Source organism: Lactuca virosa, chromosome 2, assembly GCF_052849685.1.
Source record: "Lactuca virosa cultivar CGN04683 chromosome 2, Lactuca_virosa_CGN04683_v6, whole genome shotgun sequence".
Lineage (NCBI taxonomy): Eukaryota > Viridiplantae > Streptophyta > Magnoliopsida > Asterales > Asteraceae > Lactuca > Lactuca virosa.
The window spans coordinates 203,229,766-203,249,669 of record NC_136427.1 but is presented as its reverse complement, the minus strand read 5'-3'; the positions used below and the strand labels follow the sequence as shown (position 1 = coordinate 203,249,669).

Sequence of the window (19,904 nt, the reverse complement as noted above, 5' to 3'; positions counted from 1 at the left end):
TTGCAATTGATTCTTACTATTATCGTCATCTTTATCAACTTTCAGTAAAAGATGCCGCCTCGAAAGCGTCCGACCAGAAACACGCCTGTGAATCAAACTCCACCACCACCACCCCCTCCGCAGTTCGATGCGGTGATGTTTCAAGAAGCGGTGACCGCAACCGTGACTGCGGCTATGGCCCAAGTAAACTCTGGTGGTGCAAGTGGAGCTGGAACAGGCACCAACTCTAGCCATGGTGAAATCCAACCTCGTGCACGGGAGTGTACCTATAAAGATTTCATCAGCTGCAAACCAACATACTTCAACGGAACCGGAGGGATCATTGCGCTGTCCCAATGGATCGAAAGAACAGAAGCAATCTTCGAGATGTGCTCATGCCCTGAGGGAAGCAAGATAAAGTTCGCTGCTTGCACTTTCACCGAAAGGGCCCTGACGTGGTGGAATGGCCATGTCAAAGCACTCTCACTGGTAGCAGCTAACGCCATGGGCTGGGATACACTGAAAGACCTGATGACAAGGGAGTACTGCCCGAGGGGCGAAATTCAGAATCTCGAGGAGGAACCGTGGAACCTCAAGATGAAGGGTTCCGACATAGTGGCTTATACAGCCAGGTTCTGCGACCTGGTGACTCTATGTCCTAACTAATGGGTTTTTAAGCATAAGAACAATCCTATGTGCTCATACAAACCCTAATGCTTGGATCTAGGTTTCTCTTGGAAGCAAGTAGTCGAAAATTGGAGCCTTGGGGTCTTATTTATAGTGCACGCTGCTAGGGTTTCAATCTAAACCCTAATGGATACCTTAGCCACCAAGTAGCCCAAGGAACCTTCTTGAATAAGGCCCTTGGACGAAAATATGATGATCCTTCATCATAATTTCGTTCCCCCTTAGTCCATTAGGTTTCCCAGCCCAAAACTCAACTATCACACATTTGACAGTTTATGCCCCTTTATTTAATTAATCTCTTTTAGTCACCAAATTAATTCCTAATTAATTTATGACTAATACTAATTAAATAAATATGATTTCTCCTTTAATATATTATTCTTATAATATATTAATAAACCATAATATCCTCTCTCTCATATCAAATTACCTTGTCAACTTGCTTTGGTGAAGGCAACCCAAAAGGACCATGCATAACCGGGTCAAGTACATACCAAATATAGTTACGGGCTTAGACACTAATCCAACAGTCTCCCACTTGGATAAGTCTAGTAACTATATCTCACATACGTTTTCAGGATCTGGTTAGCAATCGTAGCTCTTATACGCTTCTGTCAACTCTGATCAAAATCCTGTCTTTCAGATAAGGGATCGTATAATCCTCTGTTCTAGATATCATGCTGACAATACTTATTATCCAGCATTTTGTTTCTCGATCTCTGATTTATTCGACATAGAATTTAGTTGAACACATCAACTTCATTCTGACCGGGCCCGGCACATAAGTCAAACTAAATCATCGAGTGGCCAAGATATCGCTTTTATTCTCTTAGAATAAAAGGTACAGAAAAACTTCGACTTATATGCTTTTATCATTTACTAGCTAAGTCACACACAATAATGCGTTTTATAACATCAAGTTACTGATGCGTTTTCGCATTATCAATGCATAATCAACTAGCAAACAACAACCATATCTCTAGGTTTAAAGATTATATGATATTATCATCTTGCGATCACTTATGGTAACTTTCATGAAGTGATACTAGCAAGTGCGGGTTTATTCCAATGCGCAAAACAAATTTCATAAGCACTCATAAACTTCGCAGCAAACCTTTGCTATGTCTAAAACCTTTCAAACAATCTACAAACAAATTTATGACAATCTTCTTTCATATCTACTTCCAACATATGAGTGATTGTGGATTGTTCTAACAATCTTATTATTCAGGAAGTCAAAACATGCAAAATTGGAAATAACAGATAAATAATCAACACAAGATAGTAACTTTCTTATAAATAACACACCTTTATTTAATCATCAAAATGTTGAATACAAAATTATCCATTACAAATTTCCTACCTATCTAATCTAAACTAATATCGTCCTTTAGTCCAATGCTCCTAGCGTGCTTCAAATGCTTAACCCTACTCAGTCCCTTCGTAAGGGGATCTGCTGGGTTATCTTTTGACGATACCCTCTTTACAACGAGGAGTCCCTCTTCTACCCGATGTCTAATAAAATGGTATTTCCTGTCGATATGTCGAGATCTGCCATGATCTCTTGGTTCCTTGGTCAAGGCAACCGCTCCTTCATTATCACAGAAAATTTCCATGGGCTCCTTTATGGATGGCACAATTCCAAGGTCTCCAATGAAGTTCTTCAACCATATAGCCTCCTTTGACGCCTCGCTTGCCGCAATGTACTCTGATTCGCATGTTGAATCAGCCACGGTCTCTTGCTTGGAACTTTTCCAAGTCACTGCTCCTCCGTTCAGGGTAAAGATCCAGCCTGACTGCGATCGGTAATTATCCCGATCCGTTTGAAAACTAGCGTCACTGTACCCTCGCACCCTTAAGTCATCACTCCCACCGAGGACTAGAAACCATTCCTTGGTCCTTCGTAGGTACTTAAGAATATTCTTGACAGCAATCCAATGCGCCCTACCAGGGTTCCCTTGATATCTGCTGACCATGCTCAAAGTGAAGGCCACATCAGGGCGAGTACAGGTCATAACGTACATAATCGAGCCAACTGCGGAAGCGTAAGGTACTCGGCTCATATCAGCTATCTCTGCCTCTGTACTTGGGCTCTGAGTCTTACTCAGTTTGGTATTGCATTGGATTGGTAACTCCCCTTTCTTGGAATTTTCCATACTAAAATGTTTTAGTACCTTTTCCAAGTATGTATCCTGACTGAGTCCTATCAGTCTCTTACTTCTGTCTCTCACTATCCTTATTCCCAGTATATATGCAGCTTCTCCGAGGTCCTTCATAGCAAAACATTTCCCAAGCCAGGATTTGACCTCCTGCAAGGTTGGAATGTCGTTTCCTATGAGTAGTATGTCATCGACATACAATACGAGGAAGCTCACTATACTCCCACTGGCCTTGACATACACACATGACTCATCTTTGTTTCGCATAAAACCAAAATCTTTGACCTTCTCGTCAAAACAAAGATTCCATCTGCGAGATGTTTGCTTTAATCCATAAATGGATTTCTCAAGCTTGCACACTCTATTTGGATGCTTCGCATCGACAAAACCCTCTGGCTGATTCATGTAAACATCCTCAGCCAACTTTCCATTTAGGAAAGCGGTTTTTACGTCCATCTGCCAGATTTCATAATCATGAAATGCAGCTATTGTGAGCATTACCCTAATAGACTTTATCTTGGCAACTGGCGAGAAGGTCTCATCATAGTCAACTCCAGGAGTTTGAGTAAAGCCCTTCGCGACCAATCGCGCTTTATAAGTATGCACTTTCCCATCCATGTCTGTTTTCTTTTTGAAGATCCACTTGCACCCGACTGTCTTACGACCTGGTACATTATCAACCAAATTCCAAACTTGGTTGTCATACATGGACTGAATCTCGCTGTCCATTGCCTCTTTCCATTTAGCAGACTCTGGGCCTGCCATGGCTTCCTTGTAGCTATTAGGTTCGTCCAGATTTACTAGTGTACTATCACTAATAAACGTATCCCCGTCAGTAGTAATATGGAAACCATAAAACTGGGGTGGAACAATAACTCTACTCGAACGTCTAAGAGGTAAGGACTGGTCAATTGGTTCAACAGGAGTTTCCTCCTCAGGTTGAACGCCAGTGTCAGAGGTTCCTTCATCTCCTGACTCTTAAAGCTCTTCAAGGTCAATCTGACTCCCACTGTCTCCTTGACTTATGAGTTCTCTCTCTCTGAAAACTCCTCTCCTAGCAACAAAGACAACATTGTCACTTGGTCTATAGAAGAGATAGCCAAAAGACTTCTGTGGATAGCCGATGAAATAACACTTCTTACTACGAGGTTCTAGCTTGTCGTGAGTCTCTCGTCTTACGAAAGCTTCACAACCCCAAACCTTGATATGTGCTAACGAGGGAGCTTTCCCTGTCCACATCTCGTGAGGTGTCTTGGCAACCTTCTTGGTGGGAACTAAGTTAAGGATATGGGCGGCAGTCTCTAAGGCATACCCCCAGAATGAGATTGGTAACGAAGCACGACTCATCATAGAACGAACCATGTCCAACAAGGTTCGATTACGTCTCTCAGCCACACCATTCAATTGTGGCGTTCTAGGAGGCGTCAATTGTGAAACTATTCCACATTCTTTTATATAGTCGTGAAACTCAAGACTTAGGTACTTTCCTCCTCGATCAGATCGAAGCATCTTGATTTTCCTGCCCAGTTGATTCTCCACTTCATTCTTAAACTCTTTGAACTTTTCAAAGGTTTCTGACTTTTGCTTGATCAAGTAGATATATCCATATCTGCTATAATCGTCTGTAAAAGTCACGTAGAAGCGACAAGCGTCCCTTGTGGTGGATCTAAAGGGTCCACATACATCTGTATGTATGAGATCCAATACACCCTCACCCCTTTCACATGTACCAGTAAAGGGCGACTTGGTCATCTTCCCAAGTAAACAAGATTCACACACGTCATCGTCCCTAAGATCGAATGACTCCAAGACTCCATCCTTTTGGAGTTGGGCTATGCGTTTCTTGTTAACATGGCCAAGGCGACAATGCCACAAGCATGCTTTGTCCAAACTTGTGGACAAATCAATATTCAAAACATCATTTCCTAAATTATCTATAACTAACACAGATTCATAAATCCCATTACAAGGTAATGCATTGAAATAAAAGACACCATTCAAATAAGCATTAGTAGAACCATTACTATTATCAAACGAATATCTGAAACCTTGTCTAAACAATCCATGAAAAGAAATGATGTTCCTTGCCATATCTGGCGAATAGCAACAATTATTTAAATCTAGCCCTAACCCATTACTCAACACTAAGGAATAAACTCCGATCTTGGTTACTGGTGAAGACTTCTTGTTTCCCATGATCAAGTTTATCCTTCATTGCTCCACTTCCCTACTTTTTCTTAGCCCCTGCAAATCAGAACAAATGTGGTAACCACATCCAGTATCAAGGACCCATGAAGTAGCAAGTGATGAGTTATTAGATTTAATTAAATACATACCTGCAAAGGTGGGCTTTATCTTCCCATCCTTAATATCCTGCAGATATTTAGGGCAGCTTCGTTTCCAGTGGCCCTTCTGGTGGCAATAGAAGCACTCTGCTTCCTTGGGGTCAGAAGAGGGCTTAACAGAACCTACTTTGGTCCCACTAGAAGAGGAACCATCTTGGGTCTTACCCTTATGGTGGCTCTTAGAAGGAGCCTTCCTCTTCTTTCCCTTTCCTTGGCCAATTGCCAACACAGGAGCAGCTACAATAGAGGATGATGCAATAGATTTGTCCTTGAGGTTGCTCTCAGCTGTCCTCAGGAGCCCTTGAAGTTTACTCAGGGTGACCTCTTCTTTGTTCATATGGTAGGTCATTCTGAACTGGTTGTAGCAGGAAGGCAAGGAGTGGAGGATGATGTCGATAGCCAAATCCTCATCAAACTTAACATTAAGTTTGAGAAGACGATCAACATACCTTTGCATTCTTTGCAAATGAGCAGTTAGGGATTCTCCACTCCCCATCCTAGCGGTGATCATGTTGGTGATGATCTCATAGCGCTCTTGCCTCGCGCTTTGGTGGTACCTGTCCAGCAAATCTTGGTGCATCTCATATGGATACATGTCCTCATAGGACTTTTGGAGTTCGAGGTTCATGGTGGCCAACATGATGCAATGAACTTTCGTAGCATCACGCTCGTGGGCCTCAAAGGCGGCCATCTCTTTAGGAGTAGCTTCTTCTGGGTTGATCTTTTCTAACTTCTCGTCGAGGACATATTCTTTGTCCTCGTAGCGAGTTATCATGCGAATGTATCTCATCCACTCGTTGAAGTTCGAGCCTTCAAATGTCACCTTTTGACATAGGTTCATCAACGAGAATGACCCAGAAGTGTTGTTGTTTGCGTTTGCGTTAGACATATGAAATAGAAAGGAACAAAGTTTGATTAGAAATGAATCCCCAATTAAACACCCAAATGAGAAATTAGGGATAGGATCCAACAACATTATTTACAACTTAGAAAAGGGATGCCGTTATCTAAAAGTAAATAATTTGAAGGTAAGTGAATGACGATTCACTAATTTTCACCATGAAAAACGAAAAAGAATTAAGTTTTAAATGTATTTGAAAATTCCTAGATTTCTTTTGAGATTCATTGAACATTTCAATGGCATGTTTAAATCTTGATATGCACTTCAAATTTGCGACTGGGATGTCGAGGATCGCAAACAAGTTTGTGAATAACCATGCGAATCAACATGGTGCACTCAATGTCTTCATCACCTAATCAATGTGTTGGTTAGCCACGCACACTCCATTGATCCATGATAAAACATCGAGCCACCCTTTGTCACCAATGTCAATCCCAAATTAGTGTGCCGGTTAGCCACGCACGCTCCACTAACGTTTGACAGGGGTACAAAGTGTAATTCCATGGAATAGCATCATTTTCACATTTTACCCTAAAGTAACTAAGATTAGGAATTTATAAAACAATGTAGTTACTTTAATATTTCCATTATACTTATAATGAGGAATTAAGTGCCCTATCCTATCCGTTCGGCTAACGACCCTCCACCAGTCAAGCAAGCGGTAGGTGTGAGTGTACACCCATTAAGCGCCATTTTATAGGCAGCAACCTTATACCCACCTTATAGACTGGCTTCGTGAATGAGGCCTACTAGCGATAAGACTAGCTTATTCTTATACATATATATATTAATTAATCTTGTAATAATATAATAGTATAGGGTTGAATTTTAAACTTGTAAAATTCTAAGGATTTGAAATTTAAATCATTCAAAATTAAACTTTTAATCGTAAAATTTAAATTTCAAAACTTGAGGACAAGTTTTGAACTTTTCAAAACACAAGGGATCAAATAACAAATAACATAAATTAAACAATTCATTTTATGATTATCTATATTTGACCTAACCCAATTTTATTCACAATATAATTATCAAATAATTCAAATAATCCATATTTATCATATAAAGAAACTATTATTCAAAAGATTTGAAATTATCTTTTGTTTTGGCAGGGATAATCATTCAAATATAATAAAATTCGGATTTTATCTTCAAAAAACGATTTAGGCATTAATCCCATGACAAAACAGCAACAAAATCCCGAAATATCCTCTGCCTGATGCACAGACTCGCCGAGTCAGTCCTGGACTCGCCGAGTCGGGCCAACTCGCCGAGTCCAGATACTGACTCGCCGAGTTGAGACGGGCAGAGGCAAAAAAAACGATTTTCAGTAATTAAACAGTTAAAGCATCACATACAACAGAAACCAATCAAGGCTCTGATATCACTGATGGGTTTTTAAGCATAAGAACAATCCTATGTGCTCATACAAACCCTAATGCTTGGATCTAGGTTTCTCTTGGAAGCAAGTAGTCGAAAATTGGAGCCTTGGGGTCTTATTTATAATGCAGGCTGGTAGGGTTTCAGTCTAAACCCTAATGGATACCTTAGCCACCAAGTAGCCCAAGGAACCTTCTGGAATAAGGCCCTTGGACGAAAATATGATGATCCTTCATCATAATTTCGTTCCCCCTTAGTCCATTAGGTTTCCCAGCCCAAAACTCAACTATCACATATTTGACAGTTTATGCCCCTTTATTTAATTAATCTCTTTTAGTCACCAAATTAATTCCTAATTAATTTATGACTAATACTAATTAAATAAATATGATTTCTCCTTTAATATATTATTCTTATAATATATTAATAAACCATAATATCCTCTCTCTCATATCAAATTACCTTGTCAAGTTGCTTTGGTGAAGGCAACCCAAAAGGACCATGCATAACCGGGTCAAGTACATACCAAATATAGTTACGGGCTTAGACACTAATCCAATACTAACATAGTCCCCACTGAAAGCAAGAAAATCGAAAGATACATCTGGGTCTGGTACCCTCATATCGAGGGAACGTTCTAGCATCACACCCTGCGACCTTTGATAGTGCCAAGGAATTAGCCCAAAGGCTCATCGATCACGAGGTTCCTTCTACTCCAACAAAAACTACAATGACTGCCCCCGCACCAACCAAAACAGCTGACAACAAGAGGAAGTGTTGGGACCGAAAGAAGGGCAAATCAGCTCAACCCTCTTCCAAGAACCAACAGACGGTGGCTGTCCATGTTGCCACTACTCCTGCTGCCCCTGTACCAGCCAAAACATATGCAGGGAGCCTACCCAAGTGCACCAAATGCTCCTTCCATCATAACGGCCCCTGCCGAGAAATGCACTGCACTAATTGCGACCGGAAGGGCCATACCGTCCGGTTTTGCAGAACACCACCCAAACCCATCACCCAGGTTCCCGGTGCAGGAGTGAGCCAGGCCTGCTACGGGTGCGGCGAGACAGGGCACTTCAAAAGAAACTGTCCGAAAGCTGGGAATGCGGGAGGAGCAGGAAGACTACTTGCTATTGGCCACAACGAAGCCGTGGCAGACCCCACAGTAGTCACGGGTACGTTCCTTCTCGATAACTCATATGCATATATCCTATTTGATAGTGGGGCAGAGAGGAGCTTCGTAAACCAAAAATTTAAACACTTACTTAATCAAGCACCGCAAGCACTAAAAGAAACCTTCGTCGTAGAAATGGCTAAAGGAAAAACGGAAAATTCTAACGAGATTTACATAGGTTGTTCCCTCACGCTAGATAGCCATTCATTCCCAATCGACCTCATACCAGTGGCTATCAAGAGTTTCGATGTCATTATAGGCATGGACTGGTTGAGTCTTTATCGCGCCGATATCCTATGTTTCGAGAAAGCAGTACGTCTAAACCTACCGAATAACGAAACCTTGTTGATCTACGGAGACAAACCCAGTACGAGCCTTCGTATCATCTCAAGTATTCAAGCCCAGAAGTACTTGCGTAAGGAAAATCGTACATTCCTGGCGCACGTTGTCGATACGAGCCAGAAAACAAAAGACCTGAAAGACCTCCCCGTTGTACCCGACTTCCCCGACGTCTTTCCGGAAGAGCTACCGGGTTTACCTCCCCAACGTCAAGTCGAATTCAGGATCGACTTAGTTCCAGGGGCTACCCCCGTAGCCAAGTCGCCCTATCGTCTAGCACCTGCTGAGATGCAAGAAATGTCCGGTCAACTTAACGAACTGCTCAGCAAGGGCTTTATAAGACCAAGCTTCTCACCCTGGGGAGCACCAGTATTGTTCGTGAAGAAGAAAGACGGATCGTTCCGTATATGGATCGATTACAGGGAACTCAACAAACTTACGATCAAAAATCGTTACCCTCTTCCTCGCATAGACGATTTATTTGACCAGCTGCAAGGGGCGAGCTACTTTTCCAAAATTGATATGAGGTCCGGGTATCACCAGTTACGAGTGCTAGAGGAGGATGTTCCGAAGACAGCCTTCCGAACTCGTTACGGACACTACGAGTTCGTAGTGATGCCATTCGGATTGACCAATGCGCCCGCAGTATTCATGGACTTAATGAATAGGGTATGTCGTCCTTACTTGGATCAGTTCGTCATCGTTTTCATCGATGACATACTTATCTACTCTCGAAGTAAGGAGGAACATAGCGATCATTTACGACAAGGCCTAGGAACCTTACGATCAGAGAAGCTCTATGCGAAGTTCTCTAAATGCGAATTTTGGATTCGAAGAGTCGAATTCTTAGGACACGTGGTTAGCGAAGAAGGAATCCACGTGGATCCATCCAAAATTAAAGCTATTGAGAACTGGTCAGCACCAAAGACGCCTACGAAAATTCATCAATTTCTAGGCCTCGCTGGCTACTACCGCAGATTCGTACAGAACTTCTCTTGAATTGCTAAACCCCTTACGACATTGACCCAGAAAGGCGTGGCCTTTGACTGGGAAGAGAAACAAGAGAAGGCGTTCCAAACGTTCAAGCGAGCCTTATGCACCGCACCGATACTATCCCTCCCCGAAGGGATAGACGACTTCGTGGTATACTGCGATGCATCCAACCAGGGACTCGGCTGTGTTCTGATGCAACGAGGTAAGGTCATCACCTACGCCTCAAGACAGCTAAAGACACACGAGGTCAACTACACCACACACGATCTCGAATTAGGAGCGGTTGTGTTCGCACTGAAGATCTGGAGACACTACCTGCATGGTACGAAGAGCACTATCTTTTGCAGACCATAAAAGCCTACAACACATATTCAACCAGAAGGAGCTTAATATGAGACAACGACGGTGGGTCGAGCTACTCAACGACTACGAATGCGAAATTCGTTATCATCCGGGTAAAGCCAACGTAGTAGCAGACGCCCTAAGCCGGAAAGAATATTTTGGTCGAAGAGTCAAGTCATTAACTATGACTATCCATTCGCATCTATCCGCACAAATTAAGGAGGCTCAGTTCGAAGCCTTAAAACCTGAAAATGTGGCGGGAGAATCCCTACGTGGAATGGATAAGAACTTGGAAGTCAAGGGTGACGGAGCCTTATATCTCATGGACCGGATCTGGACACCGAGACACGGTGGCTTCAGAGACTTGGTCATGAAAGAAGCGCACAACACTCGTTACTCCGTCCACCCAGGTTCAGATAAGATGTATCTGGATCTTAAAAAGTTATACTGGTGGCCTAACATGAAAGTGGAGATCGCTACCTTCGTAAGTAAATGTCTTACTTGCGCCAAGGTCAAGGTCGAATACCAGAAACCATCAGGTCTACTCCAGCAACCGGAGATACCTGAATGGAAGTGGGAGCGGATCACTATGGACTTCATAACCAAGTTGCCCAAGACAACGGGTGGACTTGATACCATTTGGGTCATCGTCGACAGATTGACCAAGTCCACACACTTCCTGCCCATCAAGGAAACGGACAAAATGGAGAAACTCACAAGAACATACATTAGGTAGATAGTACGACTGCATGGTGTTCCTATATCTATTATCTCCGACAGAGATAGTAGGTTCACTTCGAGATTCTGGCAGTCGCTACAAAGCTCCTTAGGAACGAGGCTGGACATGAGTACGGCCTACCATCCACAGACCGACGGACAAAGTGAGAGAACTATCCAAACCTTGGAGGATATGTTGAGAGCCTGTGTGATCGACTTTGGGAAGACATGGGATACTCACTTACCCCTTGTTGAATTCTCCTACAACAACAGTTATCACACGAGCATCAAGGCTGCTCCATTTGAAGCCCTCTATGGCCGGAAGTGCAGATCCCCTCTGTGATGGGCTGAGGTAGGTGACACCCAGTTAGCTAAAGGACGAGTTCCTGACAGCACTCTCACGGGTCCGGAGATCATTCGGGAAACGACAGAGAAGATCGTTCAGATTCGTGAACGATTGAAAGCCTCTAGAGACCGACAGAAAAGCTACGCAGACAAACGGAGGAAACCTTTGGAATTCCAGGTGGGAGACCGAGTCCTCTTGAAAGTCTCACCCTGGAAGGGCTTGATACGCTTCAGAAAGCGTGGAAAGTTGAATCCAAGATACATAGGGCCTTTCGAGATTCTCGCTAGAATCGGCCCCGTAGCTTACAAACTCAATCTACCCTACGAGCTTAGTAACGTACATCCTACCTTCCACGTCTCGAACTTGAAAAAGTGCCTATCCGACGAGACTCTTGTAATCCCACTCGACGAGATCGAGATCAACGAGAGCCTCAACTTCATGGAAGAACCTGTAGAGATCATGGACCGAGAGGTCAAACGAACGAAACAAAGCCGCATCCCAATCGTGAAGGTTCGCTGGAACGCCAAGCGAGGACCGGAGTTCACTTGGGAGCGCGAGGATCAAATGAAACTTAAATATCCTCATCTCTTTACTTAGTTATTTGTAATAACTTAGTTGCTTGAACTCTAATTTCGGGACGAAATTCCCTCTAACGGGGGGATGATGTGACAACCCGAAATTTTCATTTGTACGAATCCTACAATCAAACGTGTAATTTAAAAGTCAAATTCATTTCTGCTAATTTTTAGCTTGGTTTAAAGTCCGTTTGGGTATTTTTAAATATTTATTCTTCGAGAGAATAAACGAAAGGAAGTATTTTTTTTAGAATTATTGGAGAACAAATAAAACAAATAACACCTTGATAAGGTGTTACGGCCAAACATGAGGGGTTGGGCCGAAAACCCCTTTGACCTAGAACTCATGCTTAAGGCATGAGTTTACACCTTCCTTTCCTCATTTCTTACTTCCAAACTCAAGAACACCCACTTTCTCTCTCAAGTATCATAAGAGCTTCTTCCAAATCTTCCAAAAATGTAAGTGTTTCTTCTCTTGATTTGTTGATACAACACTTCATCTAGTAGTTATACATGATTTCATCCATGAAATCTCTTCTTTTTATTAGATCTTCAAGTGTTCTTCAAGAACACCAAGAACACACACTAGTGTTTTGGGCCGAAAACACCCTTCTTTGCTTCCATATTGTAAGTATCTACTTCCCACACTTGTTATCTAGTAAGGATACTTGATTTAGGACCTTGAAATCGTCATTTCCAAGAACAAAAGGAGTTTTCGGTATAGTGCATCTCCTTTGACCGAAAACCCTAAAGAAAGGTGCCTTTAAGACCTTAAAACTCACTTAAGGCTTTGGATAAAACTTAGAACCCCTATGCATGTTTGAAAGCCCTTGAAAATCACCACATGCACCAAGTATCTTGAGTTTTCGGTTTTAACCTCATGGACCGAGAACCATTTGGACCGAAAACATCATATGGACCGAAAACCATATGGACCGAAAACTCCTAGGAACATACCACTTGGATCAAAAGCTTCATTTGGTGACCATACACTCCTTTTATGCAATCATTTGTGATTGTAACACTTCAATATAAGTGTTTCCTAGACTATAAGGGTGTTATCCTTCTTAATTAGTTGAATATACACTAATTGTATACATATATGTGTCTTTATATGTTAATAGGATCCGTGTGTGTGTTCAAGTCTTCACTTGACACTTAGCATCCTTTTCTCGATCTTACATTCACATCACTCATTTCAGGTGAGTTCATACCCCTTAATCAACCTTTGAAATGATTTTAAATGCTTTTATGGGGGGGAATACAAGTTGAAACATTCTAGTTATTTCTTTAATCACATATGATTAATAACTAGAACAAGCCGAAAGATTTACTATTACTTTCAAATTGCTATCAAACTTATGGATTTCAAGCACTTCAAAACCTTTTATTAAACTCTTTTAAATGCTAAAACTGTTTTCAAATTCTCTTAAACTTACATACTTGTCAAACTCATATCTATACAGTTATATTTATATAAGTAAGGTTTGAAGGACTTAGGACTGATAGCTCACCTTATTTCCTGTTCCTTGTTTGGTTGTGGACTTAGGGTATCCTGTTATTTGTCCGAATGTCGTTGAAATCTTAGTTATATATCGTATATACATGTGTGGATATAAAATCTTTTACTACAGTTCAGTACCTTTGTGTAACAAAGGCATACAAACAACATTTCTATTTAACTATAATAGGTATAGTTAAGGGACTACTACTTACTACTACTATTACAACGACACTTACAAGAGTTAGTACAGATATGAGTCAATACACACTATACAAGAGAACACACTATACACTATACAAGAGAGCACACTATACACTATACAAGAGAACTTACTATACACTATACAAGAGAACATACTATACACTATACAAGGGAATATACTATATACTAGTACAGAGAAAGCATCACTACACTATGGTTTACTACACAAACATTTGAACACTATAAATAGAATGTGACATACTACTTCTCGATACTACACTTCATCGTGGTATCACTTTGTAACCAGAGTCTCCTGGAGGGAGAGCGGGCATTGTGTGTATAGATCTATACGGGACAGACACTCCCACACCCTGACTGCTAGCTACAGTCCCAGCTGATCAGGCCAAGGGGTGACAGAATGTTACCTCACTACATATGACACCGGGGGGTCATCAGTTATTCAGCCGTCGATCAGCATGGTTACATATGAGTTCACATTCAAACCTTTAATTAACCAATTAAGAATTAAAGGCAAAACAGACTTTTCGAGGCGTATTGTTCATTTAATACCACCCGAAGTCTGCATTTTCATTTTCTTTAGACTCCCCGAGGTGTACGGTACATTTAGTACTACCTGGAGTCTGTATTTCATCACTTTATAACCAACAGTGTCACTGCTGAGGTAAAACATTATTTTCCTATGACATTTACTTTGTGATCATGTCACATACACATTTAAGTAAAAACTGTATTTTCATAATGATAGTTTCACTGGGGAAAACTCTTACACTACATAAGGAACAAACATGCAAACAGTCGGGTCTTGGTAGAAGGCTACATTTTTATAGAAAATATAGGATTTTCTAGAGAGTTCAACTAATTACAAACAGCTACGAACATATATACTAAATTGTTACAAACATTTTCATACAAGCAATGACACTAATTACTTATGAACTCACCAGCGTTATGCTGATAAACTCTTTCAAAATAACTTGTATTCTCAGGTCATCAGTAGACAGGTACTGATGAAGCTTTTGAGAAGATGGAGCACATACAAGACTCATCTTTTATTTTGATTATCCATTTTGGTGTCTTACATACTATACAGAACACGTTTGTATTAAAATTATTCTATTAATGCAATGGATGTTGTTGTTTGTTTACTATTATGCTTTGTTGTGATACTGTACATGACGTCCTCCACCCCAGAACGTTTCCGCCGTTCCGGTTTTGGGGTGTGACAAAAGCCATGGGTTGACATATCCGAAGATGGTGCCACGGGAAATGGTCAAAATCGCGATCAATTTTGGTTACGTATCACATAGCGGTTTTATAAGGGAATGGGTCGAGATCTAGATTATCGGATCTCCGACCAATGTAACTAAATGGAATCTTATGAACAAACTCGTGACACATTGGAATGGAATTTATACAAACTTTGAAAAACAATGGGCTAGAGGTGAAAGTGAAGCGATTTTGTTGAAAAAAGTGCACACTACATTCCAAGATGATATGCTAAAGCCTTTTAAGTTTATTCATCTTTGGGAAGTTGTCAAAAGAAGCATTAGGTAGAGGGAACTTGCAACACATGAAGAAATTGCTAATCTGCCAAAAAGAAGCCATACATCTTCATATTCGAGCTCATAACAAGTCTCATCGGATGGTCACGTAGGCGTTAATCTTAATGATGATAACGATGACATCGAAGAAATACGCATGCCTCTTCCTCCAATGAGAAGGGACAAAACAAAAAGCTCGAACAAAAGGGAAAGAGAAAGCAACATCTTCTGTCGGTCGGAACCGAGCAGTCAGCTTGATCGGAGGAAATGATAGCACAAATGACACAATTGAATTCTACTTTAGAGAGACATGTGACTAAAACCGTCCGACTCACAGAATATTCGTTGTTAATGCAAGATGTGAGACACTTCGACCCCGAAGATCAAGAGGCAACTAAAACGGTGAAGGAGTCGATCCGTGAAAAATATAAGCTAAACCGCAAATGAAATTTCGATGTTATGTTTTTTTTTCTATGTTTTTTTTTTCTTTTTTTTTAAAAAAAAGAATTTTTCACTTCATTTTTTTTAGGTTTTAATGTAATTTTTAATTTCATGTTATTTTTTATTTTTAAAATTTCTAAAATATAATTTTTTATTTTTAGAATTTCTAAAATATAATTTTTAATTTTATGTTATTTTTAATTTTAGTATGGTTTTTACAAAAGCTTTTATTTTTTTATTGAAATTTAAAAAAAAATAAATGAAAACACTCATTGATAAACCATTTATAACACCCTAATTGAAATTGTAAAAACTGTAAAAATTAATTTGACGCCTATACAACAACTTTTTACCATTAGCTAAAAAAAGCACCGTACAGTATCTGTCATTGCTTGTTAGCTTTTTGTTTCAGGTTTGGTGCTTTTTATTTGTCGTTTCTAAGACCATCCAGTATGGTGGCCACGAAGTGGGTCGTGGTCTAGGTGGCCACGAACCACGACCGTGCACACCATCTCGGTGGCTCATGATGGGTTGTGATCGTGGCCCTTCGTGTTCCGGACAATAATTCCAAACGCCCAATACAATTCGTTTCTCTCTATCTCTCTTACTCTCTTAACCTCTATCTACAATAAAAAATATATATTTTTTAATTTAAAAATAAAAAAAATAAGAGGAATATAGTGGTGCGTATCTCATAAGTTTAGTGGTTGAATGTGGTGAGAGTATACTATAGAGTAGTTGCTTTAAAAAAAAAAAAAAAAAAAAAAAAAAAAAAAAAAAAAAAGTGGTGGTCTGGTGGATGAGATGATTTGTATATCTAGGAAACTGTAACATTTTCACGGAAGAGAGAGAGAGAGAGTTTAAATTTCTTGGAAACTGTAACCATGGCCATTTAGTCTATGCACATTCATTCACCTGTCTAAAGTTGGGTTTCTTGTAAGAAAGTAAGAAACGATCAGAGAACGGAAGTGTCGCTCTTCCATTACCTTCAGTTTAATCTTCTTCTTGACGGTGTTTCGTAGCACGAAGAACTGTGGAATTCGGAGGTATAAACGAATTTCTTTAATGGGTCAGCTTACACTCTTCCTTATTTTCTGTTCTTTTTCTTTTGTTTATGTACTAGATAGACTAGAAGCATGCATATTTCTGCTCATTCTGTTCAAATACTCACATCTACCAAAAAGCCCTTGCCCTAGCATTGTTTGAAAATGTGTCCCCCTCTATACCAAAGGCCCTTAGTCCAGTGGTGTTTTAAAAGCATGTTCCTCCCCTTAGGTTGAGAGTAAGTATTTAAAGAGTGTGTGGACAAAAGTATGTCAAAAATTTTGATCGACAATTTTGTTGACTGATTGTGTCATTTGATTTTTTGATCAAGTCTAGTGTAATTTATCTTATTTGTTAACACGCTATTATTCTGTATATATGGAAAATTTGTCGACACTTTAATAATTCGTGTACATTTTTGCTGATTTCGATAAGAATTCATCAATGTAATAGAAGTGAATTGTCATGATCTTTCCTGGAGATTCATAGTTGTGATATCCTATATCTCACCTCAAGTTTCTTTCTTTATATATGGATTCCCACTATTTGGCAATAAGGCACCATACTTTGGAAGCAAACGCTGTTTTTGATCAAGAATCCATCAAGGTAATGGAAGTGATTCATCATGATCGTACCTCAAGTTTCATTTTTCATATCTTCTATACGATTTAGAAATTATATTTTTTCCAAAGTACAACGTTGTAACGCACATGCATTCCACTTGTTTAAGGTATTTTATTATGTGATGGCTCCACGCCGTAGTAATCGTGTTCGTGGATATAAAAAGACACATGAGTCATGCAATGATGATCAAAGATTACAATCAAACAAGTCTCAAGTTCAACCTTCTTCTCATTCATCTAAAGGAGTTGAAGATCAAAGATCGAAATCAAACAATTCTCAATCTTCTTCTTTCATCTCAAGGAGATGAAGAGTCAAATGTCATGGAACAAGAGTTTACTAACCCATCATCCAAAAGGAAGAAAATCGACATCAATAGTGATGGAGAGTATGCATATATTTAAACTACAATTGTTAATTGTGGTGATAAACTAATAATATGAATTGTTTTATCGTTTATTTTCTCAAGATTTACAGATCACAATTCAGTCATACGAAAGATGACATCTATATTAAAGACTAGGTTTCATGGCCCATGGACCACATGGAAAGAAGTTGACTCAACTGGGCGTGAAGCATTATGGCAACACTTTAAGGTTTATACTTACTTATCTTTCTATTTTAATAATTCATAACTTTTTCTACAATGTTAAAGCTAATGATATAAATGCATGTAGGGATTATACCAATGGCCACTGAGTTCTGAATCACTTGTTCACACAGCATGGGAGAATAGCTACAAGAAACGTTTTTCTAACATAATGCAAAGTGCACGTGAAGATTCACTTCAACAAGCCTTGGATGCAAATGTGAAAGCCTCACTACAAGGCGATTTATCGTTGTTAAAACCATTTAATCCAAAATGGATTAAGAAGAAAGATTGGGTATATATGATTGACAAAGTGTGGAACACATCAAAATGGAAACGTAGGTCTGAATCTGGAAAACAAAACAGAAATAAAATGGAAGATGGCTCAGTTTCCAAACATTGTGGTGGTTCCATTTCAATTCCTCAACATAAAGCCAGACTCGTAAGATATTATATATATAACGTTTTAAATTTTTTTTCTATATATGATTATATGTTGTACGTCTAATTACTTCTAAATTTTGTAGCAAGAAAAGCTCAAAAGACCTCCTACTGGGCTTGAACTTTATGCAAGGTTACACACTAACAAGTTAACTCAAGAGTACATTACACCAAAAGCTGGGAAAACTGCGGTAGTTTTTTTGATTTTTTGGAAAAGTGGTCAAGTAAAGTAAGTTGTAATTATTTTTTCTATGAACTGATACTAGTTAATGGGGTTTCACTATAATAGGATGCGTATCAAAAAGCTATGGTGGATAAGTATGGAGATGATCCTAATTGTCATCCCCTGTGGGATAGTGAATTATGGTGTGATGTTAGTGGAGGCGTAAAAAAAGGAAGAATATCTGGATGGGGTTCTGTATCTGATCCCCATAGATTGTTGGTGGGGTCTTCAGGAGCCCAAAGTACAGGAACATCTCAAGAGAACATGGAGGTTTGTTTTGTTTGTTATTTGTTTTATTATAGCATCTTACTTTAATTCCCTTAAATGAACATAAAAATACAGTACGTGAGAACTTTATTTGTTTTTCGTTAAAACAGAAACAGTATAATAATTAATACAATTGATAAAAGTTTATTTGTTCAAATTTATTAGAAAGTTTTGACAGTTGTGATAAAATTACGGACCAGATTTAGGTGCTGAATCTGATTTTGCTTGATTTTAGTAAATTTGATCATAATTCAGAAAGTATCAGAAAAGGTCAAATTTTAATGAGTTAACAGACTTGGACACGTTATTCAATTTCACAAAATTTATCTGGTAAATCTATTTTCCAATTGACCTGATACAGCTCTCAGACTGCTTTTTGAAGCATAATGATCCATTGTAGTGGAATATTTTAATCCTACAAGAATAATAAAGTTATTGGCTATGTACTTTCAATTTTTTTTGTGTTATTAAGCCATTGTACTTTGAAGAGTCTATCGGGTTAATAGCATTGCACTTTAACTTCTTTGTTCTTTATATCATTCTACTTTCATTTTTTGGAAGTTGAAAGTAAGAACTAAAACAGAATTTATTAAAGAAATAAAAATACAGTTATAGCATTGTCCTTTAATTTATTTAGTCATTATAGCATCCTACTTTCATTTCTTTATATTACAACATTGTTAGAGTTTTTCTTAATAAGGCATTGCACTTAGAAAAAATCTACCGTTTATATTAATGTTGTATCTGAAGGTTATATATGAACGTGTGCGTGAGGAAATGGAGGCACAACGTCAAGAACTTGATGCAAAAGCTGCAGAAATTGAGGCCAGACGTCAAGAAATGCGTGAGGAAATGGATGCAAGAGTTCAGGAAATAGAGGCCACACGTCAAGATATAACTGCCAAACAAAGACACATTGATGCCAGATATGAAGAAATGGAGAAGATGATCACAACATTGCAAAATAGGAAGGGAGGAAAGTGAAAATATCAAACTTTCATCAATGTTGTTCTTTGTACTTTTAAAATTGAATGTGAATGTGCAACGTTGATAATTTTGGTATTTGAATGGTAA

The 19,904-nt window shown here is 39.4% G+C and overlaps 1 protein-coding gene across 1 annotated transcript; it reads left to right on the top strand.

Annotated features, from left to right (window-relative positions):
- The first annotated feature begins 16,529 nt into the window (after positions 1-16,529).
- LOC145156727 (uncharacterized) lies at positions 16,530-19,904 on the top strand. The gene is made up of 8 exons (XM_079075997.1): positions 16,530-16,691; positions 17,247-17,295; positions 17,420-17,698; positions 17,780-17,906; positions 17,988-18,341; positions 18,427-18,531; positions 18,630-18,833; positions 19,581-19,904. Exons 3-8 carry the CDS (start codon positions 17,481-17,483, stop codon positions 19,812-19,814), a joined length of 1,242 nt encoding a protein of 413 aa, XP_078932123.1. The 5' UTR covers positions 16,530-16,691; positions 17,247-17,295; positions 17,420-17,480; the 3' UTR covers positions 19,815-19,904.